Source organism: Achroia grisella, unplaced genomic scaffold (assembly GCF_030625045.1).
Source record: "Achroia grisella isolate CSIRO2021 unplaced genomic scaffold, CSIRO_AGI_Agris_v1 utg402, whole genome shotgun sequence".
Taxonomy (NCBI): Eukaryota; Metazoa; Arthropoda; class Insecta; order Lepidoptera; family Pyralidae; genus Achroia; species Achroia grisella.
In genome coordinates this window covers 3968822-3995508 of record NW_026712841.1, presented here as the reverse complement: position 1 = coordinate 3995508, position 26687 = coordinate 3968822, and the positions used below count along the sequence as shown (strand labels likewise).

At 31.8% G+C, this 26687-nt stretch overlaps 1 protein-coding gene across 5 annotated transcripts; it reads right to left on the bottom strand.

Annotated features, from left to right (window-relative positions):
- Window positions 1-307: 307 nt before the first annotated feature.
- On the bottom strand, window positions 308-25938 carry LOC131844597 (protein tramtrack, alpha isoform-like). 5 transcript variants are annotated; one of them, XM_059193526.1, is made up of 5 exons: window positions 24718-24825; window positions 18746-19811; window positions 4686-5132; window positions 3466-3714; window positions 308-3224 (listed from the first exon to the last, which is right to left on the bottom strand). In XM_059193526.1, exons 2-5 carry the CDS (start codon window positions 19593-19595, stop codon window positions 3055-3057), a joined length of 1716 nt encoding a protein of 571 aa, XP_059049509.1. In that variant the 5' UTR covers window positions 19596-19811; window positions 24718-24825; the 3' UTR covers window positions 308-3054. The 5 variants fall into 5 exon arrangements, with proteins under 5 accessions (XP_059049509.1, XP_059049508.1, XP_059049506.1 ...); XM_059193525.1 differs by lacking the exons at window positions 308-3224; window positions 3466-3714; window positions 4686-5132 and adding an exon at window positions 9518-11649; XM_059193523.1 differs by lacking the exons at window positions 308-3224; window positions 3466-3714; window positions 4686-5132; window positions 24718-24825 and adding exons at window positions 14220-17932; window positions 25507-25938.
- Between the last annotated feature and the right edge of the window lie 749 nt (window positions 25939-26687).

The window sequence follows — 26687 nt, the reverse complement described above, 5'->3', positions numbered from 1 at the left end:
TTTAACGCAACACTTGACAATCTCACATATTTCCTGGCATTGTCAGTACATATGTAAGTGTACCTCTGATTCTCGGATAGTTTCGTATGTTATTATCTGTAGAGTTGGCCAGAAATTGAGCCAAAGTTTTTTTTATGTCGGTCTGATTTAATTCACGTTTACGGTATAAGTCGTGGCAGTAAACCGCTATCCAACAATTTCCTTACATGATATCCCTACCCGGTGACGTTCTTCACATATATATACTTAATAGGATTTAATAATACATCAGCACAATCTTATTGATATTTTATTACTGAGCCACATTCATCACAGTTTTCGTATATTTTATTTTACAAGTTTGACACATAGATATTTACAATAAAATATAGATACCATTTATTTACTAGGAATAAATATAGTCATTAAGATGTTTTGTTTTAGATCTTTTTTAATATAGGTATTTCCTCTCATAAGCATCTCGCGGAGTGAGTATGATACAAGACCTAATTAGATTTTAGGCCTAAAGACTTTTAGGAATTTGCTGATTACAACATGGCACTTGACCAATTAGTGCCTTCAAAAATTTTTATTATTAATTATTGTAAAGTATCTAACATTATATTGCATATAACATGGAGTCGATTCTGAGACGCTATCTTCTAAATCTATATATAAAAATTATAATCTCCATATGATAATTTTTTCTTTTACTTTGAAAAGTTATTACTTAAAATTTAAATCGATAATCGAAAAAGAAATAACGATAATAGTTCACTGTGACCTATAAAACAACATGGACAATGAAGGAATAGCAAACAAATTAAAGGGCAACCTGGTGTGAAGTGGTATACATTGACTATACTATGATAAGTTAATAAAACAAATATTCCTGTAGAGTCTACATACTGCCGTATCTATGTAATTTAGCAGTACATTTTGACTATTTTCCATATGAATAATACAAGACGCAATGCATTTCGGAATCGACCCCCGTATTTATATTAATAGAAAATATTGCACATTTATTCTAAAAAGGTAAGGTATTAAATATAAAAATAATTTTAATCTGTGAGTATTAATAAAATTAGTTCTGAGACATTTTATACTTTTATGTAAGTATATTGGACTTCAACTGAACTAATAATAAGAAATGTGAAGATTCGAAGAGGTAAATACCAGATAGCGACAAAATCTATAGTAGGCAGTAGTAGACAGTAATGTCTTAATTAGATTAAATAATTAAAGAGTTTTAAGTTCAAGACTTAGAGAATCATTGGTAAAGTGACAAGAATGTAGCTCGCAAAGAGAAAAGTGACCGGAGACTGTAAACTAATGAAAGATCCCTCTTCGAGACTGCTGGGAAGGGGCAGTTGCTGGGCGCATTATATATGACTTCAGAGTACTCGATTATAAACACGGAGACACTAAATATAAGTTGAGAGATTACAGACCATTTTAAAATTGGTGGAGGATTATGAGTAAATAAAATATTTCAAAGATACTACTTAAACAACACCAGGATTATTCAATTACGTTACTATTACATACACAACTATTAAATAAAAGTTTAGTTCGAATAGTTCAATAATCGTTAAAATGTCTCATGATAATCAGTAATTATAAGTCTTAAAATACTGATGAAGTTCTGAGTTTGTCCGATTCGCACATGACTGGAGTACTTTTTACATCGGAGATTCTTCAACTCTTTGACATCATAGTATTTTACCATCTCCCGCTGATTGGGTATTTTCAACGGACGACGGTATACAATTCCTTAAAATATCTTATTACTAATTAATTCACAACGTTGAAGCACAATTTTTCAATTTACATATATTTTAAAAACATAAATATGTATGTATATAATTAAAATTATATTTACATCGTGGACAATTTTTGGCACCTTAATTTCGATATCGATTGGCACTATTTACAGACAATTTGGCACAAAAATGAGCACATTCCTAATCTGCACTATTAGGCCATAATATCTCATTGAGATAAATAAAATATTTTCAATGCCGGTTCCGATGTACTTGCAAAACTCGTGATGTTTCAATACTAATATAATATTATGCCATTCGTACTTTCTTTCCCTGCTCAATTAATTGTCATGAAATTGGGGATGTGCTTAGTAGTTTGGGATGAAAAAGGTAGGTTACCTACTTTTTTTGGGATGGAAAAGGTACGGTAGAGTAGAGGTAAGGTAGATTACTTATCAATCAATATATTTTAGTATTTCACTAGTAAATAAATTATTTTTTGGTTAAACTTTGTATCCAACACATTGCTGACGACGATTATATCTGGTCCATACAATACAAGTAGGCTCGAACTTTTTCGACAATGATAAATTGATATGTTCAATATAATGGCAACAGTTGTAGTCGCCTCGACGTCATCTAGATTATTGTAGCGAAAGGGTGCCGACAGAAGGTATAAGGTGGTGAATTGTACCCCAGGAAATCCTATTATTAATACAATAACAACCAGATGGTTAACAAAATGGCCTAAACACGATACTAAAACAAGAGGCAATATCGGAACATTGGTATCGGGAACTCTTCGCGTCCAAGATTCTGTGTAGCTAAATATTTTTTCCTATAACAACTGCTCCAATATTCCCCTCGATTTTAGTGCCGTTAAGAGTTACAATAACTGTATGGGTGTACCAAACTCACTTATACGTTATAAACTTCGGGTAATCCTATTATATTCGTAACAATCAGATATCTAACCAGATAAATAGAAGATAAAATTGTTTATATTGACACAACACTGATCTATAGGAAAACGCTGCACTACATTAGCGTTTTTACTATTACAACGATGATCGGAATTGTATTACTGTCTAATTAAAAATAATAATTACTATAGTTTTAAAATGACACACCTACTACATTGTTTTAGACTGCTATTATTTAAACATGGTACACATAAAACACTGACGGTAGACTTATCATAATTCTCTGTTAGACCTATATGAAGAAAGATATTTTGATTTGACACAATTTGCACTGAACCGACATAAAGGAACATTTATTTGATTAAATATAATGTTGAGTGTTAAAACTATGTATTCATGACTGTGGTTCGCCTCGTGTAGCCCCTCCTGGCAGCACCACCGGAACCCTGTGCCTCGCACTCCCTCCGCACTCGGTCTATAATATCTGCGACCAACTTTTCTTCTCTTGAACGCCTTTCCTCCCAATCAGCTTTGTTGACTGGTTGATCTGTAGAGGCTAAACCAAAATAATAAATTTGTAATTGATCATAAACTTGCAAATTTAATTAGACGTGATTTCGTCTGATTTTTTACATAAAACTTAGCCCACATCGATCCAATAATATCCATACCAACTATCTTTGTATTTAATTTAATTTCAATAGAGTAGTGTAACAAACAGACACAATCATAATACACTGTCATAATTTCTTATTAATAATATTATTATATATAATATTATATATAGTATGGATTACCTTTATTTCGACATGATTTTTTCGGTTCTGCATTCTTTGTGCATGTTTGCTTGACAACAGATGTTTGGTAGTTGGGTACACTAGATTTTGGTATCGACTGCTCAGGGTCAGGTTCTACTTTCACTTCGGGAGGTGGTTGCTGATTAGCAGCCAACTCTTTGGCCATAGCCTCCACTTGTGTGTTAGTTAACACTGGACTGGAATCGGCTAGGACTTCACTATGTCTGCTAGCTAAATGGCCGATGTAACCTGTAATATTAAATTAAATCAATATTACCTATCGACTCAGAATTGGAATTACGCATACAATTTATATGTCGGTATTTTTAATTAAATTGAATATTAAATTTAATATATTTAAGTAAACGTAAGGTAGACTTTATACTACGTTGTCTCCGTAGCCGTTGAAATTGGTGAGACTAAGGTAATAAAATCTCACCTTTTTCTGCCTCTAAGCAGCTTGTTTTGTAATATCTAATATCTACATAAAATTCCCGTGTCACAAGGTTTTGTGATTATGCTCCTCCAAAACGGCTTGACCGATTTTTATGAAATTTTATATGTATATTATAGGTCTGAGAATAGGTTTATAACTAATTTTTATAACCCTAAGTGTTAGTAGTACCCTAAGTAGTTATTTTTTGTTTTATTATAATTTGGCATTAAAATACATATAACCCTAAATTTTCACTCTTCTATTACCAACCCCTATTTTTTAATAGCGATTTAAATTTATATGCAAAACAACATTTGCCGGGTCAGCTAGTATATTAACAATTGTTGTATGTTGTTGAAGGATGACAAAAGGCAGCGACATTACAAGATAAGATGACATTTTGCTGAGCAACGCCTGAGCGGTAAGTCCCTGATACTTACCGCTTTTCTCAGCCTTACAGCGTTACTGAATAACGTGATGCGTAGTGCTAAATTCGTTTGCCATTCCAATTACATAAAAAAAAATTCAAAAATAGTTATATGAATTATATTTAAATGTATTTAGATAGGGTGTAGTTTATTAGAATGTGAGACTATGTCAATTGCTGAACGTAACACTTATTTTCACATTTAGTTGCATATATGTTCAATCTCAGAATAGCTAACCTACCGTCTAATAAATCAAGTCTAAGAATTCGAAGATGGGTTAGTAAATAACTAGGCCACTAAAATCTTAAACAAATCAGTAATTGTTGTATGAAATGTAATATTCTTTATTTATTTACCTTTTCTACTCTTGAAATAGACGAGGCATTGTTCGCACTGGAAGAGAGGGGCGGGATTTAGAGGTTGCATAACGTGCAGTTTATATTTATGCCGGTACCAATGTGTTCGACTTTGTAGTATTTCGCCGCATAACTTGCAAATGACACTACCATCACTCCTTGTCATGTATTCAAGTAAATCGTTTCTTACTTTCGGAAAATCGTTGTTCTCTTCCTTAACGTCATTTTCGACTTTCGGAGTGGCCTCTTCTTGGGGTTTCTCAGTGAGAAAATGTATGCCAGTGACTACATCTTCCATGTGTGTTTCATTTTCCATGACGCTGACTGTTGGAACTTCATTGATTATGATGTTTTGAGGACTTTCCGCATTGGACGAATCCGACATTACCTCTAGTGTAATTACCGGCATACTGTAATCACCATCGTCTTCGTATATGAAATGGAAATCTGTAATATACACGTGGTAGATATATATATTATGTAAGTATATATACTCAAATTCAATAATAAAAAATCAGACTACTCAACTAAAACAGATTTTCTATTGTAATAATTAAAATAATTCTCAGCATTTTCCGTTGTATATAATACAATTCTCAGCATTCGGTTAACTGTATGTACATACAGTACATTTGTTTCAGGTTTCTGGCGCAGTTTATTGGGTTGTACGGTTCCAATAAACTGCGTCAGTCAGAGTACGAGATGACGTAACCAAGTAAGGATGATTGGCAGGGAGGACAGTTACCCCCACTCCCGAAAACCTAAGTTACCTGGCCCCCACTTCCTGTGCTATAAACAGGGCAACGCCTATATAACAGACATACTAGTAAAAATGAGACAATACATTAATGACAAGGAATATAATTCTAATAATAATCTCAGGACAATTCACACAGCGCCATCTAGTCCCAAATTAAGCTACCTACAGCTTGTGATAACATAAGCTTTAAGTGTCCTAATTTACTTATACCCATAGGGGTAGATAACTGATAAATACCTAGATTTTTTTTCGTAAATACGTACCTACCGAGAGAAATACCCAGACCGACAATTATACTCAAGAATACAAATGTTTGCGCCGTGCGAGGAATCGAACCCGCGACTATCGGAAGTAAGGCGGTGTGCTAAAGCGCTAGATCACCGATGCCGTCAATATATGTTCCGTCATATCATACATGAATACTGGAATGAAGTACACAGTTTATATTTGAACGTGTAAAGAACATGAAAGTACCTACTACGTATTGTCCTTATTATGCCCACACCTTTAGTAAATTATTTGTAGATAATTAATAGTAATTTATTTTATACTAGAAGTATTAGTTCTAGATACTTCTAGTAGATGACTGATTTATAACGTTACTGTATTTACATATACCTATGAGTACTTTCGTCTGAAAATTTATTGATTTTACCACTATTTTTACCTACCTTCATTACTTAATTTCTAGAAAATGTCTACCTGTTTAAGTTATCAAGTAGGCATTCGATCAGACAATAAATGAATTCATTTACCAGACAATAAATGAATTTTGGTGACCCTGGGTTCTCGGATTATAAGGAGGAGGACAACTCCTAAATAGATGTGAAAAACAAATGATCAAGATATAATAGTTTTTATATTTTATTTGGATTACTTTAGGATACATATTATGTATGTTCACATAAAATGATGGTATATTCCTTTTTTGAGATAACACTATTTTAGTCACAATAAAAATAAAGTATTTCTCGTTCACATCAATTTATTGTTAAAGCTTTGATGTTCTATACGATATCTATTAATTATAATAATTAGACATATCAAATATGAAAACTGTGCTATTAAATTTGTTAATAAACGTTACAAATAAAGACTATCAAGTATCTAATGGTCCTATTTTCTAGATTTTCATACACCATTAAATATTACAGGAATAGTCGAAATATATGAATAAAATAACCTTTAATATGGCTCTCGTCTCTATTTTTAGATGTATAATTAAAAGAAAACACTTTTAATATAATAAAGAGCCACATATAATATTATTGTGATATGTAGACATTCTCTGAGATAAAAAGAAAATAAGATTCTTAAAACTTTCAAATACAAAGGAAACAATAATTATAAGATGTACTTAATACGTAGGTAGATATCTACTACAAGAACAAATTACAAATGTAAATAGTAATTAAACGTTTCAATAGTTGCAAGTAAACTATGATATTAATAGAATATAGTGAAAAAATCAACACTTTCTTAAAGATTGCACATAGTAATCTAAAATATTTATCTAATATATGTAGGTAGATCGACGATTTCTGTAACTTTTAAAAATATGAGAAGATTAGTGAGAAAATTATATAATTATATTATTATTAAAAGTAACAACTTGATTGGTTCACAGTACGATAACTCTGATTTTATTGGTAGGTCAAAACTGTCATGATATTCTAAAATTAGGTCTTTATACCATAGTTTTACAATCCATAGGTACAATATAGGGCAATCAGTCTTACATTGTTCCTAAAGCAATGAGTGCCTGCATAGAGCCGGGCGCCGCAGTTAGGTACCATAGACAAGCTTTGTTTGGCCCCAACTTCAATTGTCAAATCCCAACATTCCCAAAGTCTTTCGGTCTTGTAAAACTATGTTTAAAAATATTATTAAAATTTGCAACAAACCCGACCAAAAATAGGTGGGTGGTAGGTGGACGAGTTGTAAAGGAATATATGAATATATTTATTAGTAATTTTTGTAATTATGTGAGATGATTCTAAAGTTTACAGATATAAAGTCTCAAAGGGTCTCTACGCCAATCCGAAACTCAGTAATAGTATTATGTATAGGATAGCTTTCTCGGCACAAATAACTAGTTAATATGAATTAAAAATATATTGTAAATACTGATAATGTACAGAAAAAGACCATTCTAATAAACTATTACCTATATGAGGAAACCAAATTCACGGTTACTGAAATTTGACGAATGCCTATTACCGGGTTTCGACTTGAAACAATGTTACTATAATGCTAAATTCTGTTACACCCCAATTCGCACTAATATAGGACATTATATTTAGTATTTGACTAACTAATTAGGAAATATATTTCAATGAAAACTATAATTTTCTATATATACGACATTTTTTACAATGTAATAGATATTTGTACATTTTGCCGGAAATGGTTTGTGACAGGATTTAGAATTACAATATCAAATTAACAGTACCCATATCGATTAACTACATACAGAAGTCGTCAAGTAACAAACAGCTGTTTGTATGCAATAAAATATTACAATACAGTCTAATAAGTATTACCATATATTGAACTGTTCAACCAAGTTACAATTAGTACTTACCACCAACACGCACCTGTCCTGTGCCCATAATACTTATTTATAATGTAAAATGATATTAATTTACATATTATTTTAAAAAATACGCTGCCTTGCAGCACGTGTTAAGAAAGGAGAAGGAAGAATTATAATAACTCAACAATGAACATATGGTTGCCAACTTAGTTAGCACTAATATCACAAAATAAAAATACTACAAGAGAAGAAATTAAAAAAAAAACAGAAATAACATTTCACTACTCTATTTATAAATGATTAAATTGTATATGATACACAAACATACACTGCATTATTTATGTATACTCAGGTATGTATATGTGATCACACAGAGTGGAAAGCCAATTGATATTTAAACGTACAAACGAAATACTTACAGTTGGATAATATGCCACTTGGTACTTGCAGTTTATGTACTCTGTATTGCACTAGATACTCATTACAAGTTTTAATTTTGGAATTACAACTCTAGTTAAGCCAGCCCAAAATTATTAATTTTAGTTAAAACACTGTACTTAATAACTAGAGACATATTCGTCACAGAGCAATTAACATGTTTTATAAGAGTCGGCATTGCCCTTATGAGAACGAAATGCCAATAGAATCTAAGTAGCAACTTGTAATGATTCTAAAAGAAATGTAGAGTATATATTTTCATTTAAAAAATGTTTTTAAGGTGTATTAAATGAGGATAAAATTAAATAAGTAATGCCTAATTCTGTGTCTCTAGGTAGGTAGATACTATTATATACTCTGTTTGGGCGTGATATCTTACTATAGCGTTGGAGTTGATTAAACTGCAAATGACAATGTTTTGGCAACAAATATAGTCCGTTTGTAGACACTCATAAAAAGAATAGTGAACTTCAAAGAATCACTAGAGAAATAAAAAATGAAACATGTCAGAATTGAACTTGGAAATGAGTTAGGTAAGTATATATTAAATGAATTAGTTTGTGCGATTGACTGGCTCTGATGTAATAACTAATTATTTATTATAAATCACACTGTAATAATTGTTAATACCTTCTCGGCGACCATTTAAATCTAAGGATTCAAGTAATCCACCATAAAATTATATCTACAAGAATGTGATCTAACAAAATCTTACATAAAACTTAACATAAACTATATCAACCATTGTGCGCTAAATTTTAAAATACAAAAACACATTTTATAACCAATAAATCTTTTAAGTAGATATAGTATAACTATTATCTATACTTTTACGGCGTCAAATCATCTAATTATATATAAAAATTGCCCTTACATAGGTAGGTACTTATAGATATATCCCAAACATGAACTTAATATTACGTGGAGATTAGTAGTAATCATCTCAACATGAACTCGCCACGGAGATTAGTCGCCATCTTAACAGGCCCTCCATGCTAAGAATAGTACTTAAAATCATAAACTATGTGATATTTTTATTTTTCATCATCCATATTTAAAAAAACACTACTCAGTATTTTTTAACGAGCGGTTTATCTACTATAGTATAAAAACCGCTCGTTTCACCGTTTACTTCTATATAATAACAATTAACCAGGCAACGATCACTATTTAGTTAAATTCTTCCAGAAAGTTAATTTGTATAACTGAACTATTATCTTCTAAGCTATTGAAATTAAAAATTAATCACTATTTTAATAAAACATTAGATGTATTAAGATAGTGATTTGGATTATTTATCCACACACTGCATATAATTACGGCTTTTGAAAAATATTTTATTATTGACTTATAAATAGGTTATAATTGTCATATTACAATAATTATCGTCATATCGTTGTTTATTGTAATCGTACATTTAAAAAATGACACCATAAAATAAGACAACAGATCACAATATTAAGATTCATAGCAAGGAAGGCCTCTCAATCAACGAACATGATTTCCCTTATCAATGGAAGAACTGCTGATTTCGTTTTACGGTTCTAGAACAACTAGAACACTTCCATACCAACTAAACATATACCTAAAAGTGAAGTTATAAGAATTGGAACAGTTTATAATTAATACACGTGCTATGGCACTTATAGGATTTACGTTAACATATTAATTGATAATTTCTCGAGCTATAATATACTTTCTATATCTCTCTGATAATAATAAAGATTCAAATAGGTACATATCATAACGATAGGCTCACTAACATTTCAAATAGTAATTTAAAACATTTAAACTTATAAGTCTTTATAATAGAAAATATAATATTAACATTTAGATATAATTATAATAAGTTTCGGTGTAGACATTTTTATAAACAGAATAATAAATTGTGAACAACATTCTTGTCGCCGTATTGTTACAATATTACTGACAACTGAACAAAACAGCACGTAACACTGCAGACTAATATTTTTGATATCCATAGACAATATTATATAACCATATATGCGAAGACAATTATAGGGAATAACTCTTTGGTTGGTGTCTTGCGGGCTTTCTCAATAAATATATATTCTCATGCTTCTATTACGGCAACAACAATGTGCTATGTCTATACTTTTATTTATATGATCAGAATTGTATAGGTCTAAATGGAAGGCACGATTCAGACTTGTACAGCACCCGTTAACTCTAAAATATATAGATTAAATTTAATACGCCATATTTATTGCGTAACTGGCCATGTTTCAAAATTGTAAGTATATTTATTGTCTAATATTTGCACAACCATACTTTTTAAACAACTTTATAATAATGAGCTTTTATGTGTAACAAACATTAGATATTAAATGCATAACAGTATCATTGGAATATACATAATATAGTACGTAGTATATAAAAGTGTACATGAAAATTTAACTCCAAAAATAGAATATTTATTAGCCAAAGTCCGATCTCGTAGATACGTGGGTAAGTTTTAGTTATAATATAGGAAGATATTTATATTAGACGATTTCTAAGGCACTAATTCAAATGTCCTCGTATGTTTTACTTGGAATTAATAATACTTGCGCTTTATTAGTCACAGAGTATAACTCAAACTTGCGTAGGATCTGGTGATGAATGAGAGGGCGTTGACCCTCGCGGTGACCCCGAGCCCATCGTCTCCATCTTGATGCCCGGCGGCAGTTGCCCCTCAATGCCTGGTATCATAAAGTATGCGTTGGTTGGATAAACGCAGTCTTTGGGTACATAACAATCATGCGTGGTCTTCATGTGGTTTTTCATTTTGTCCGGCCTAGAAAACTCTTTACAGCACACAGGGCAGGGGAATACTTTTCTCTGTTGGCCCTCGTGGTATAAAAACGCATGCCTCTGGAATGAATACTTGTTTTTGAAGGTTTTCTGTATGTTTTCCTTCGCACATTCTATGCACTGGTACACACCTTCGTTGACCGAGGCGTATCTAAATAGATTGAGCCCTCTGACTGACATTTCTGTTAATTGCTCCGCGGGGTCGTTGGAGGCGGAGTTCGCTCTTCGTCGTACCCTTCTCCTTGCGACTGGCCTTTGGGAGCCACCTTGAAGCGTGTTGTTGTTTATCGAATCATTTTGATATTCATTTGACGTGGACGCCTGAATTGCCGGGTTTACGCGAATTTTACCTGTTCCATCGTTGGATGGTGATTGTGAATACTTATCTTTATTTTCAGAATCTGGCGTACCACGTTCTGAAAAATAAAACAAGTGAAATTATAATTTAGAGAAACATCTCAATATTATGTCTAATGGATCACATACACATCTAGCGTAATAAATAAATGTAACGGGCATCTAAATTAAAATGTCGGTAACAAAAAAAAAACAAGCAAAGAAAATATATTAACCTTTATTTGTTCAAATTGAATGACGAAAGTGATTACACCATGATTAAAAGAAAACCACGAATGATGGAATTACTTCACGGACAAGTTTGTCGACACAGCTCGCGACATGTCGTTAGAAATTTGGTAATTTTGTACCATTACTAGAGTTAAATAGGTAATGATCATTAGCACCATACAATTTAAGATATTTATATATACTTATTTATTATAAATGTGCATTAAATCTCGTCCATGTAATAAATCCTAAAATAAAACATTTAAAACTAGAAACAAATGAAAAATAGAAACATAACTTTTGGAATCTAATGAACTGAGAATATCAGTCGTTCATTGTTACAATTCAATAGACATCACAAAACCTTCTGGTGTCAAAATAAAATATATTGTAACACCACTAAATTGTGTTTGAGGATCAAATAAATTAACAACTTTGAGCTGCACCTTGTTAAACGGCTTAAATAAACTATTTAAAGTAATCATAATTTATTAATTTAATAATAAATTAAAAACAATATAACAAAAAAGAACAGATTTCACTACGATATAATAGGACTCAGAGTGTTTGCATTTGGAACTATTTCGGCAAGTTATGTATAGGTACACAATTATAAAAATAACACTTCAGTTAACTTAGTTCTTAAGATCACAAAAGGTGGGTATTAAAATAGAAAGAAAACAGTTAAAAATTACATATATATAACTGAGACGTAAACACAATCAGACTGTTATATAGCTGCCATAGTGTACATGATACGTCGTACTCTAAAAGAAATCAATAACAAAAGAATAGCCTCATAAAATGTGAACATAATCATAATATTGCGTTAATATGTCTATTGTATTAAAATAAAAAATAAAAATTTAAAAAGCAACAATTTGTACTGGATAAAACATAGTTTGTTGTTTGCGTATCGTCAATTTGAGCAACATAGAAAGCATAATCAAACGTAATCTAGCGCTAACCACACCATCTACATGTGATAGTATCATAGGAGAACATACCTGCTCAGTCCCCTCTTCGTGACTAACAAAGATTCTACAGTTTAGAAAATTCACTCCATTGTTATAACAACACTATTTATATCTAACATAATAATATTATAAATAACTTAACTTTTAAACTATTCTTTACTAATAACCCGTGTTGTTACTTTGCTACAATTATAAATTAAATTTTATTTAAGTAATATTGTTTAATTATATGAAAACATTACCGTCAGTTGTCGTTGCTACAAATATCACTAGTGACAGGTTATTTCTATTACAGTTGCCACATTTACACCACCTCGTAACTTTACGTTGAAAGTTGTAGTTAACTGCTGGCAAGATAATTCGTTTTCAATATTAATATAATTTCTCTATATTTAAGTATCAAGATAATAAAGACAGTGTTTAAGACTATTCAACGATAAGTACTCAATAAACAGACACATTGTGAGACAATAGGTTAAGGAACACGTGAAAATATAAACTTCTATCTTAATAAATATTCAAAACAAAAAGAGGGTTCAAAATAATATAATAACAAAACAAAATAGTAACATTAATGATAGATAAGATTTGCTATTTTGCTGTAACTTTTATTATTTTCTTTAAAGATTCTAAAAATAGTAATTAACACCTTATTGTATACCAATGTATTTCTGTCATTAACAAATAATGCTATATCGTGTAACTTTCAATACTAAATGTTTCTAAACATTACTCTTTGCATTTGCTATTGTCTAAGTGCAAATAACGAAAAAATATCGATTCACTTAACATTTTGGCTAGAGATTGTTTTTTTTTCATGTAGGTAATTTATCGTGTGAAGTTTATACTTAGCACTTAATTAGAATCTATAAAACTGCGTTCATACAAATATTTATAAGAGATGATAAATTGCGGAGCACAATGTCTCGGTGACATGGAAATATAAAAGGCATTATACAGGTACTACATTATTTAATACTTTCGTACCATCCTGAATGTGTACAAATAAAATCACTATAATTTCAGCAATATATGGTAAGTAAATGTACTTATCAACATATTATCATATAATATTATGGATGAGTACACGGATTTATGAATAATTATTCAATCCATTAATTAATAGTACTCTCGACAACTTTCTACAGAGGCGACACATTCAAGTGGTCCGAAATTATTGTACATATTATTTTTATTTCATGTTATTACAAACAAATTAAGATTTAAGAATTCATAAGTACCTGTAACATCCTAGTATTGTAAAGCAATACGTATTAAACAATTCTAGAATTCCGCAAATCTATACGTTTTACAACAATTGTAAAAAAACTGTTTAATTTATGGATTTATTGCTAAATATGTAAACATTTCTATTGATGTATCTTAACAGTAATTAAATTTCAAAATTCTCATTTAATAACAGCATATATAGGTATATATATATATATATATTTATTCGTATATCCGTATCTTCCTCATATCAAAATTTATACTTCATTTACGATCGTTACAATGATGCTATAGAGACATTCATTCATTGATAGATATATAAATTGTAACAAAACACTATTAACAAATAATATAACAAGTTTGTTCAGAGACAATCCACTTAATGCCACATCAAATGTGACATTTCTTAAGTATAATTTAGCACCAATTGATGATATAACATTTTAATAAATAATATTTGGATTGATATAATAAAATATAATTTTGAATGACTTTCAGTTGTTTATATTTTGTTTAGGAAAAACTTTATTGAAGCAAGAAAATAGTTAAGTAGAAGACTATTGAAGAAACTTAGGTAATATAAGAATATTATTCGTACGCATTAGCTTAGGCACTGGCTAAATTGACTATTATATTATACAATTAAGAGATTTTAATCTTTCAATAATAGCCTCACCTTAATTAAGTCTAATTTTTCCATTTAAGTACCTATCAATTTCAAAGGTAAATTTCATATAAATATTATGAAAGGTAGGTACAATAAATTCGTTTATTTTATGAATTTTAACAGTCTTAATATGAATTATCAAGACTTAATCGCCTCGAACGCATGTCACGTCATATAAATTTCATAGCTGCGTCATTTATTTTATCATTTATCAAATGTAATGGGAAACCATGAGATGATATTCTTATTATAAATTACAAATTTTATTTAACTACTTCGGCCTAAAAGGTATCTAAACTCCTAAGGAAGCATCTTAAAGTAGATGTAAACTCCGAATAATGAAAATAAACAATACATAACAATCTTTGAAGTTCTTAATTTGCTAGTAGTCGATATATATTTAACTTATTAATACAAGTAAAGGCACACTAATAGGCAAGCGTTCCCTGGACCTACATTTCAATGTATTGGAGAGTTTTGATTGAAGGATTACAACGTAATGTACTCTACAAATTATTTTATAGTTTGCAACAGTTTAGATACTTACATTAGGTGAACATTCGTAAATTGTCACAGAAATTGAAAGAAAACGTGACGCTATCAATAATAAATGGAAGACTACTTTTGCCTCTAAATTTAACTAAATAATTTATAAGTATCGTCCCTTATTTAATAATTAAGGCATTTTGATTTCTACTAAAATAGAATTTACAAATCATCTCATGATTCCAGTTATCAATATAACATCTTTCAAAGCACCTTGCTAAGATCACTCTGACAACAACGCTTTGTTGCCTCATTTGAATTATTTACAAAACTGTCAACATTAATAACATTTCTTACATGTTCACAATATATACATGATCTTCTAAAATATGTAAATAAATAAGGTAGGTGAAGATAAAGAAAATATGGTTGTGTTATAATAAAATTAATGATAAGTGTACCTATACCTGACGCTTCTTAGCATCATCAGATTCACCCGAATTATGAATAATTAACATAAAGTTATACTCGTACGTTATATTTGGAGTACAATAATTTCTTGAAAACCTTAGGTTCTGCTCTCTTGGAAAATACTTGCAAGTGGTGATTTTAAATCACGACCGTGTGCTATTCGCTCTATTGGCATGATGCAGCTTTATGTAAATATATGTATCTTAATTTAAAGCTCATTATAATTGGAACATACTTAGCACCCACTGAACCAACTATAGCACTAATTTAAGTTAACGGAGACTTGATTTATGCCTTAAATTTCAATTTAATGTTATTATAACACCTCCAAAATTATCTTATCTAGTCATACGACCGTAGTAATAATATAAATCCACGAATATGTATATTAAACTTTTCTTCTATATATTTTATTATGGTCTACAATGTATAAATTGTTATATTGTCTTTGACAGATTGTCATAACAGTTATTTTTCTACATAAATATTTTTTTTATTATATGCTAAAGAAATATGCATCTATTTATATTATAAGATAGGAATTGAAAACTTTTATTTACTAAAATATCTACCTGACAACTGTCACAACGTGTTGGGGCTTTCATCAATGATCAGGAACTGATAATTATTACTACGCTTTTCGCTGTTAATGAGATTTTAACAATTCTATTTATATAATTTCTCTATATTATGATGTAGGTAGTTTAAAACACGTATTTGAATAGCATAACATTTACAAACAAATATTCCAACATTGATAAAATATTTTAAATTAACCTTAACAAGTTCTAGAAAATAAAATCATAGCCTGTGTTGAGTTTTACTTCGAAGAAGTCAAATCATCATTTACAACTAAGATCACTAATAAGGCAAGTTAATGAAAATGCATTTTACTCCACTACACAATGGCGTACCGAAATCTTGTCTTTTTGCAAAGAGTTTAGCCTCATTTGAAAATCTAATAAGTCGTCTGCAGTTAGTACAACTACTTTACTACTCGTTTTACAAAAAGACCACGCCATTGTCATACTCATAAAATATATCTACTAAACTTATTACTAACTAATTCAGTTCAATGAGAATTGTATGCAATAATCAGCACATAAAGTAATCGAATAAGACTACTTTGATTTAACGATCACCATGAGTAGTTACTTTGTACCCTGAAAATTTTGTAAGTAATAAAATTAAGTAACAAGTAAGTGCAAAATAACAAGTAAATTATAGAAAAATTTATAAATCTCTTTGTAATCAGCACTCTTGAGAAAATAATGGAACAACATAAATAAATAAATAAATATAACAACAAACGATATCATTTAAAATATCAACGAACTTATTGATATACTCGTGAAACCAAGAGCTCGAATGCCTATTCAATCGCAACCAAAGGTTACCAATAACTATGTAGTCGGCTTTTCATTTAGGATGGACATACTTATTACACCCTACCTTTAACTATAATCAGATCTTTATTACTTCGCTCATAAATCGAGTACTATATAAATTAAGACTCCTGTTTGGCCATTTGCTCGTTAGCATTAGGTTGATTTTTGTGAATAATTTTTAGATGCGCAATCATATTATCTTTCCGAGTGAATTCTTTGAAACAAATTGGACACGGAAAAACTTTAACGTCCTTCTTATGAGAAGTGACGTAGTGTCGACAGAAATTGCTGATATGGGTATACACTCGTGCGCAAATTTTACATCTGAACACATTTTCCCCCTCTTTAATGCAAAAATCCCTTACAGATTCGTTCGTTTCCTCGTGATAATTGGCTACGTTACCAATGTTATTTTTTCTAATAGGCGATGTAAATATGCGATGTTCCCAATTAGTTTGCGCTAAATCAGAAACGTCGTTGTTAGCCAAATTAAGATTATTTTGTTCTAGTTCAGCAGCGAACAACTGCGTGGCAAGAGCGGGCATGAGTACAGCTTCAGGCGGATACTTGTCAAAAGTGTTGAGTGCGGGATTCAAGTTAGATAGACCAGAGAGCTGATTGAATAAGTTTCGTGCTCTAATTTTAGACATTTGGGGTAGTAGTTTTTTATTATTCTTTGGCTTTAAGTTACGACCTAGTCTGCTTTTATCGTCTGCATCTTTTATAGAACCGTCTCGCGAATTAGAGTTTTCGCGACTTCTATCCGGATTATATTTGTACTCGACAGGCTCGTTGTAGCCATCGGTAGCATCAGCAGCAGGCTCTTGTTTAATTGATCCATTTTCTATAGATAAAACGGGCCCGTTTGTTGGATAGTTTTGATGTGATTCCTCTTTAGGCACTTTATCGGGATCTGAAATGTACAATTTCAGGTCTCAATTTTGCGTATTTAATATTTGTTTAATTATATTTGAATAAAAATACTGTTTATGGAAATATTTTAGCGATGTAGTTTTGAGTAAAGTGATAATACTTATTTAGAAATCAGTATAGATATGTTTAGTCACTATAATATTTCCAATTGCTTTATATGTAGGAAAGCTATTGGGAATAAGCCTTGTTTGTGTTCCCTTTTCTCATTTATATAAAGTATATTGTAAGGAAGTTTAAATAGAAAGAAATTATTACTGAAACCATTGAGTACCACACCGAACTTGCCCCTGGCCATTCCTCTAATAGCTCTCCCCAAAAGCACAAAAGCAAGCAATAGTTATATTGTTGTTTTATAGAAGAAATAAGCATCTGTTACTTGATATATCAAAAATAATTTGATAGATTATCACTTACCCCTTTAGAATCTTTAAATATTATACATAAAGTAGATATTCAAAATACACTTCACTTTTTCACTTAAATGATAAGATATCCTAACATCAAAGCTTATATCCCATTAGCTTTTCCCTTATTTTCTTTTTATTTTTACTGTTATTGAACAGTGTTAGACCGACGGAAAGGAAGATTAATATATTTACAAAAGACAAGCAAATGTGAAAATTGTCTTCAAAATCCTTAGCCGCATTTGAGATATTGTACACAATTCACCTAAATATTGATATGCTACAACGTGTATTATCTACGATAAAACTAACGTTTTACATTATTATACATAATTAAAATGAGATTTTCGCTCAGATTGTAACTAACAATAATTGCGATAATCACGTACCTGCAGATTCGGAGTCTTTTCCAGTAGGAGCTTCTGTCTGAGCATCATCACCTTCGTCTATTAATAGAGCTTCGCCAGCATCCTCGCCACCGGATGTTGCACCATCTTCAGCGCTAAAGCCGTCCATCGACATTTTAACTTCCAGCATTTCAGGAGAGCCACGAATCAATTGATCACCCGCCCTATTCGATGGAGCGTGGGATGCCGTCTCCGGAATGAATTCACCGGGGGGACTGGCCGCCGTGTTTAATGCGTCACTAGAACTTCCGCTTAATTTTCTCGGCCGACCTCGTTTTCTTTTCGGTTGCATTAATGCATTGCCCAATAGAGGCATTAGTAGATTTGGAGGTGCTCCACCGCTGGGCATACCAGCAGCAGGCCGCTTTTGATGCATGTACGGATGTATTCTGTGCAGCTGTGGAGGCGGCGTGTGTGTCGCACCAGACTGCTGTTGAATTAAGGAGTTCGTAAGAGCTGGGATGTCACACTTCTCCTCGTTCACCTCAGTCAGTCCCTTTATCCTTAAACTTTCGGCTACTTTTAAAAACGCTGTTAACCGCTCTTGATCTACGCTCACTTCTCCTCTGTACATAAAATCTAATAAACTTTTCATATCTGCGTAGGGCACATCCTTCAGTATAACAATAGGATGTTTTTCTTGGTGATTGACGAAAAGAGCTTGGAAATAAGGACTGCAAGCCGATAAAACCATTTTATGTGCTTTTAGCAGTTGGCCATCGACAGCCAAAGTGACATCCGTGAACGTTTCCGCATGTAGTAATTGGTCGAATACAGACAACATATTCGACTGGTGGTTGTTCCACCTCAAACAGAATCTTTGCGTCGCCATTTTTATTACGTATTATTTCCTCTTTGGAAGATATGAATTAACCAGTCCAGGTTTAAAAGCTAATATACCAACAATTTATCAGTGTATACATAAGTATTCTCTCTTGTTCCATGAACAATACAATAAAACGTCAACAATAGATAATGTTTACTTTTTAAAAGTCATTTTCAACTTGTTTCATACTGTTAGTGCATTTTGGGTGATGGGCGCAGGGTTCTGAAATAAACAAACAATATTGATATTATTATTATGAAAGTTACTAACTATACGCTGAAGTCCTAAAGTAAATACAGATTGATATGCACTAAAAAATATTTTATAATAATTTTCACTGATGAATTTATAATTTTCTGATGTGAGAGCCAACAAGTAACATACAATGTCATCTCTATTTGTCTAACTTTTTAAGAATAAATGCTGCTCCTAAATTTGGTTAAACAGCGATTATTAACAGAATTAAAATTAGTAAAAAAAATATTGTTCTTCGTAAATTTATGGTATAACCAACAGAAAGTTACTCTGCGATTGTTGATTTCTCCAGTCTCGTGTCAGTCTATAAATGATTAATTACACTATGTGATTACACAATTTACTCGATAAAAAATCTATTTAATTCTGTCACGCTATTATGTATCGTCTGAGGGCTTCACGCAATCTGAAAATATCAACCTGGCAAAATTATTCTTTAAGGTTACGATTATATGTCATGGGGTTCAAATGTTTTTATTCTTATACCTACCTACGTTAAAAGAAGTAGGTTAACATAAAAAAAAATTATTTAGGTTTCGATCTGCTGGAATCTGCTATTACATATAGAAATTGTAAGATGTGAATTGTTTATGTAGTTAACACATGTATATAGGTACGATTAGGTATGGAAGGAAATAATGGATAAGGATGATAAACTATTATTATGAAATACATAAAATACAGACAAAAAACGGTGATAGTTATATATATTATATATATATATATTATATATATATATATATATATAAATGCCTTAAAATATTTTCCAAAAAATAAACTTAATATGTGTAAAGATTTTGGAACAAAAATTTCTAAACTAAAGCCAAGTAGTTATTTAATTTGTCGACGTATAAACTTATTACGCCCTTTGTTAAATAATAAATCCTATACAATAAATATTTACCGCTGAATAAATAAGTAAACGTTTAACTTGCTCAGCTAAATTAGTAATATTGTGTAAATATGCCATAAAAGACACCTAATTAATGCAAATTATAGTTGGTGTATAAATAAATAAAAATAAAGGCTTCGGTACCTACAAATAATACAAAACGATGGTTTTTAAACATAAATGAAATACATATATGTTAGCAAAACGTAGAATAAGATTACGTAAAAGAAATAAAAGCATGTATTTGATTTAGAGATATATTTTGTTTTATTCTCAAATATATGTACCTATCACGAGTAATAAATTTCCATGTAGGCATTTTAAGATTTTGTTGTAACATTTTAAATACATTTCACCGTGTATTTATATTTTTATATTGTTTTCCAGATTAGACTTTCATCCCATATCTATATCTATATTATAGCTACATATTAGGATTAAAAAATAATGGATACTTATACTTTGTCAAGTATGGTAAATAGCTTAAAACAGCTATATATAATGTACCATAAAACTTAAAAGATTTATATGGCCCGGTATACAAGTAGGTAACCTATGAATAATAATTATGTTTTGATAGGTATGGGTAAGCTGATGTCGATATAAAATAAATTAGGCATAATTCATTTTAAAATATAATGAAATACTCCTTCGATCCACATAGGTAGATAGCAAAGATTTCTTCGTGTATGATGGATCACATCTCCCGAAATCTGAAGGTTGCGTAGTTGTGTAAACATCATTAAATTTTTATCTTTGTCGTGTAGTTAATTAAATACATAGTACCTTAACGTCACACAGAGAGGATCTAATAAAAATCCTTTTTGATCCTAATGTCCACATTACAGCTAATTCACTGAGGTACACTTTTTACAAAGTCGTCTGCGTGAATGCGCAGTTTCACATATTTCAGCTGCCATGACACTTGATAGGAAAATTACTGGGAATGGAGGAATAATGTCTTAAGTCTTGAAAGCATGAGGGATATTTACCCTTCTAATCCACTTCCCTTTTACACGTCTGTGTTGTAATAATAAACAACTACATTTATGTCAATTTACGAGTAAACCTGTTTTACGATAACTGTATACATTAACTAAGGATACTAAACTTCATATGTTAGGTACTCATTAGTTACCTACAGGAAACAAATTTTCAAGTTAGAATGTGCTAATTGGGTGAACGACTCAACTAATCAAAGCAGAAAAGATATTTTGACGCAACGGATGCATTCTAAAATAATTTCAACAAGATTTAGCACGCCATTCATGTCCAAAATTAAGGTCAAAACTTTAACTTTTAACTGGTCTATTTTAACTTCTCTGGCGAAGAGTGTATCTAAATATTATATAAGATATTTAACTTTCATACAAATTTGAATAAAGGTCTGCACTTTTTGAGTTAAGCTCTACAATTAGACTTAGTTATTTCCATCATTTCCGAAATTATAAATTTAATCAATCATTCATCAAATTAGGATTCAGCTTTGGAACAATTCAGCGTAGGTAGGCTAAAACTAAACAAATAAACGTTATTGGACCTCTGTAGTTTGGAAATTTATATAAGCCTGTATTTATCCTCAGTATCCATAGATTTTACAATTATTTCCAATTGTTCGGTCATATATAACCTCTTGATAGTCTTTGGAACTATTGGACAAATTTGAAATTCTTTCACTGCTAGAAATTTATCTGTGTAAAGCCTTAGTTGTCATATACAATAGTTACTGGACTGAGTTAATAGGTATGAGTAAAATAGAAGAGAACGAGTTATTTAGTACTTACCCCAAGATAAGTACTAAATGACTGATTCTCTTCTGAGGGGCCTAATAGTTAACTTACTATAGGCATTATGCATATATATTGATATACTTTATTTACATTATGCTTATGTATTTATATACCTATCCGCGTGCGCTGTAACAATGTTACTGCGCATGTCACGTGACAGAAATAATATTTCAGTTGTGTACCAACATTATTATATGCACAGTACAACCACGAGCAGAATTAAGCTTATGCAAGCACACATTGCACGTATTATCAATATTTGGTAATATATTGTATATGGTGCTCGCCTTTGTTTTTTTTTCTATCAACATTTCACTAAATATATATATTTATATATATCATGTATATTGATACATAATTTTATTCTCTATGTGTATATAAATCCTTCCTCTTGAATCAATTTATCTATTAATATATAATTAGCTGCATTAAAATCTGTTGCGTATTTTAGAAGATATAAGCGAACAGACAGCGGTGGCGATTTTGTTTTATACTATGTAAAGATGATATACCGGATATATTCACGAAATACATTCCACCATTACTAGAACTGGCTGAGTGTCATACCTGTGTACCCTGTAATTTATCTGTATTCAATGTCTAATCTCACATTTAAGATGCAAGCTGCCTAGCAGCATAAATGTGAATTTGTACAGTCTCCTTAGGTATTTATGTAATTTACGAAGGGACGCGACTACCTATAACGTTTATCCTAGACGCCATTTTCAATTGGTACGACCCTGGCGTTAAAGCAGGATGTGCAACATGCGAGTATTTGAGGTTAAGGATAACTGCGACTTCAAACCCCCCTCGCCCCCCCCCTTCGCCACCCCCACATTGCAATATGGCGGTAATAATGGTGTTTCTGTCAGTGGGTTGGCTCGATTAACTGAGGGAGGCCCATATCCTACCTGGCGTGGTTTATTAGGATTTTTGTGGTATAGCCGAGGCATAAGATATTGGTTTAGTTCATCTATCATGGCCTAATTATAATAGTTTTGGGAAGAGATGCAGGTCGTCCTTAAAAAACTAATTTAATTACTTTATTTTAATTTTTTTTAATTTAATTATTAAACTAATTCCTTGTTGGAACAGGCGCCCTAAGTCCTGCCATCCTCCAACATAATTAAGTCGTGATGAATTCTCCACGGTAATCTAAATAATATAATTTCAATCTCGGGCACAGGTGGAATAGAAATGGAAATGGAATGATTATTCTACTTATTATTACTGTCAGGGCAGAGTAGACAAAAATAATAAATATTCCATAAACATCCGCTTGAAAATACCTTAAAATAATTTTCTCCGTTACAAAAGCGTTATGAGTTTTCTAGTGACTATAATAATTAAAATGATAATAAAAAACAACAGAAGATACATAAAAAATACATATAATATACATAAAAAAACAAATTATGTATAATACACCCAATGTTATCAATAACATCAATAATATTATTTTAAGCTTTTAATAATTGAATTGTTCAATCACGATTGTCTTAAGAAAATTCACAATGTATAGATATTTAGAAATATAAATTTATAAATTTTAAATATGATTGTATGTACACATAAATGTTAGTAAATATTTGCACGTTATAGTTTACGAAAGAAACACGAAGTAAAGAGATACAATAAATTTATTATCGATATAAACTGCTTTACTAGTTTGTGAATGAATTCAGTCAGTATCCAATCCAATCAAGGTTAAAAAATCGAGGGCGCCTCTAGCGGCGGGAGGCAACTCCGTGCACCGACGGACGGCGCAGTCCACACGTAAAAAACAAGTACGTATCATAGCCAAGTTATAACTTATTTATTGCATACGAAGCGGCTTTATTTGGCTAACATTATTACATTAAAGTAACATAATACCTTCATCACTGAAAACGACTATCAAAATAAAAACTTAATAGATTCTTATTGGATTCCAATAGGAATAATTAGTTTCTTAATCTTAAACAGAAACACGATTATTGAGTGGCCATCCACAGGTGCTGACTGGTGACCACAGACGTTATCGCGGTACAAACGGGCGCTCGAATTATTACTACGCACCCAGTCGAGCGCGTTACATTACGTCATCACAATGGCATTATTACCGACGATATTCACATTAATTCGGCCGATACGTCAAGATAAGCACCGTTTCAGAATAATTATATCACTGCACTAACATAAGAGAACATACCGCACGTATCTGCACCACAATCAACTCGACCCTTTTATGGGAATGAGGATCAGCCCTTCCGCCATAGTCCGAGTCCGCGTTTACGTCGCACCCCGCTCACCCGACGACTGACGGCCGCAGCCCGCCCGCCAGCAACCCCGCGCCGCGCCACGAACGCCGACTCGCTCCGCGACCGCGACTCGAATATCTCTCACAAAAAATACGCCGTCATCATCGAAATGGCGGCAGCGGATATATTCAGCGCAGGGTGCACGGTAAAATATTGATTTATTGAAATTTATTGATTTCCTCTCTCAAAACGGAGATCGCCCCCGCTGTTCTCTTCAATTCTAACACCACGCCGTTTATGGGGTGGATATGTCGATCTGACTAGCTTGAACTATGTACAACTATTTAAATAACCTTAATTTAAAATGTAAAAGAAGAAAAATGCGCTTTTATATTTTACTAATAATCAATGACCATACATGATTATGCATAGGGTGGGAAAAAATAAAGTATGTTTACATGATTACCTATAAACTTGGTACTCTGTATGCCGTTCTAGAAAATCTAGGTGACTTAGGTAATATGAGCTAATTGTATAAACTATCTACCTATTTTCTATAATAACTCGCATGTAGTTATTCATTGGGGTGTTGATTAAACAGCGCTTAAATTATACAGTTTCATGTGAATGTTTTTACGTAGCAATTATAATAAAAAAAAAAAACAGTTTAAAAATGTCGTCTGTGGTTCCCTGGTATAAGTTTTATATATAAAAGTTCTTAAACGGCGCTATTAACCTACCTTGACATGAATATGTTCAAGGGATGAGTTTTCCACGTGAAAAACATTAATCCATTGGTGTTGTCGCCATGTCAGCACTGCGCGCCGTCTCTGTTGCTCGCGGGCGGGGTTGGTTGGACGCCCTCCTCGCGGCGATCGCCGCCGGAGATGTCCGAACACCGCCACTTTTCGCAACCGAATTGACCCGAGTTTGCACGGAAAATAGAACGCGGGGCGCACTTGTGTTTATTTTCCAAATTTGAAAATTCACTGCTCTGTCACCAAAGTTTTTCATGAGAGAATGTCTAAATAAAATACACAAGTCTATTTATAATATATTTGTCCACTTTGTAATAAAATAAAATAAAGTTTTAAATAAAACACAAAAGTTTCAGGACGTGACAAAAAAAATCCGCGCGCGTTGATAATACTCGGAAGTATTTTTAATAAAAATGGCCTGCCGCCTCGGCGGGAGGAGTGGCAATGGGCAATGAGGTCGGTACCCTCTCTCTGGCACCCGCGCGCGCCCCTCCCTGCCTCTTCTCCTACGGCATAGGGTTAGAAAGTTACAAAAGTGAATTGTGGAAAACATGAGCGACAATGAAGTCCTGGCCATTGAAACGCGGCATTTTTGGGGCCAGGAACATTCTGTTGTACCTCCCCGACGACTATTTTTGTAACTATACTCATTATGAAGACACGTTAAACTTCACAAATTTTCCTTAACTCCACATAATTGAATATTTCGTTGTAAACCTCCTGCGGTATCAGTTTAATTGTACACATTTTAGGTATTACATTACTCAGTCGTTAAAATTATAGCTAGAAATGACACATCTTTACCTACAGGAATTACAACACAACAAATGATGTTCCATTTAAATACAATTATCTAGCAATTAATTTGTATCAAACTTACCTAGCTAACGAAAAAACTGCAATTAGAAGTAAATTGACGTCATTAAAATGTCCTTACGTAAGTTTAAAAGACCGGTTTTTTTGTACGGCACTGCATGTTTTATCATTGCAGTTAAATTTTTAAAATTAGTGTGACATTCAAAATAACCGTTATCAAAATATTCAATTGGACGAATTCAAGTAGAAGGACATTCAATATTACGGTTTACAAAAAACCATGGATAATTAACAGCATACAAGCATTATAAACGTCTATAAATTTCTTTAACTTTATGAACTATAGT

Coding starts and splice junctions, on each gene's coding strand:
- LOC131844597 (XM_059193526.1), bottom strand. CDS start 19,595: ATGGCGACGCAAAGATTCTGTTTGAGGTGGAACAACCACCAGTCGAAT. Junction 5,133..18,745: donor AAAAGACTCCGAATCTGCAG/GTACGTGATTAT, acceptor TGTATATTACAG/ATTTCCATTTCATATACGAA. Junction 3,715..4,685: donor CTATTTCAAGAGTAGAAAAG/GTAAATAAATAA, acceptor TTAATATTACAG/GTTACATCGGCCATTTAGCT.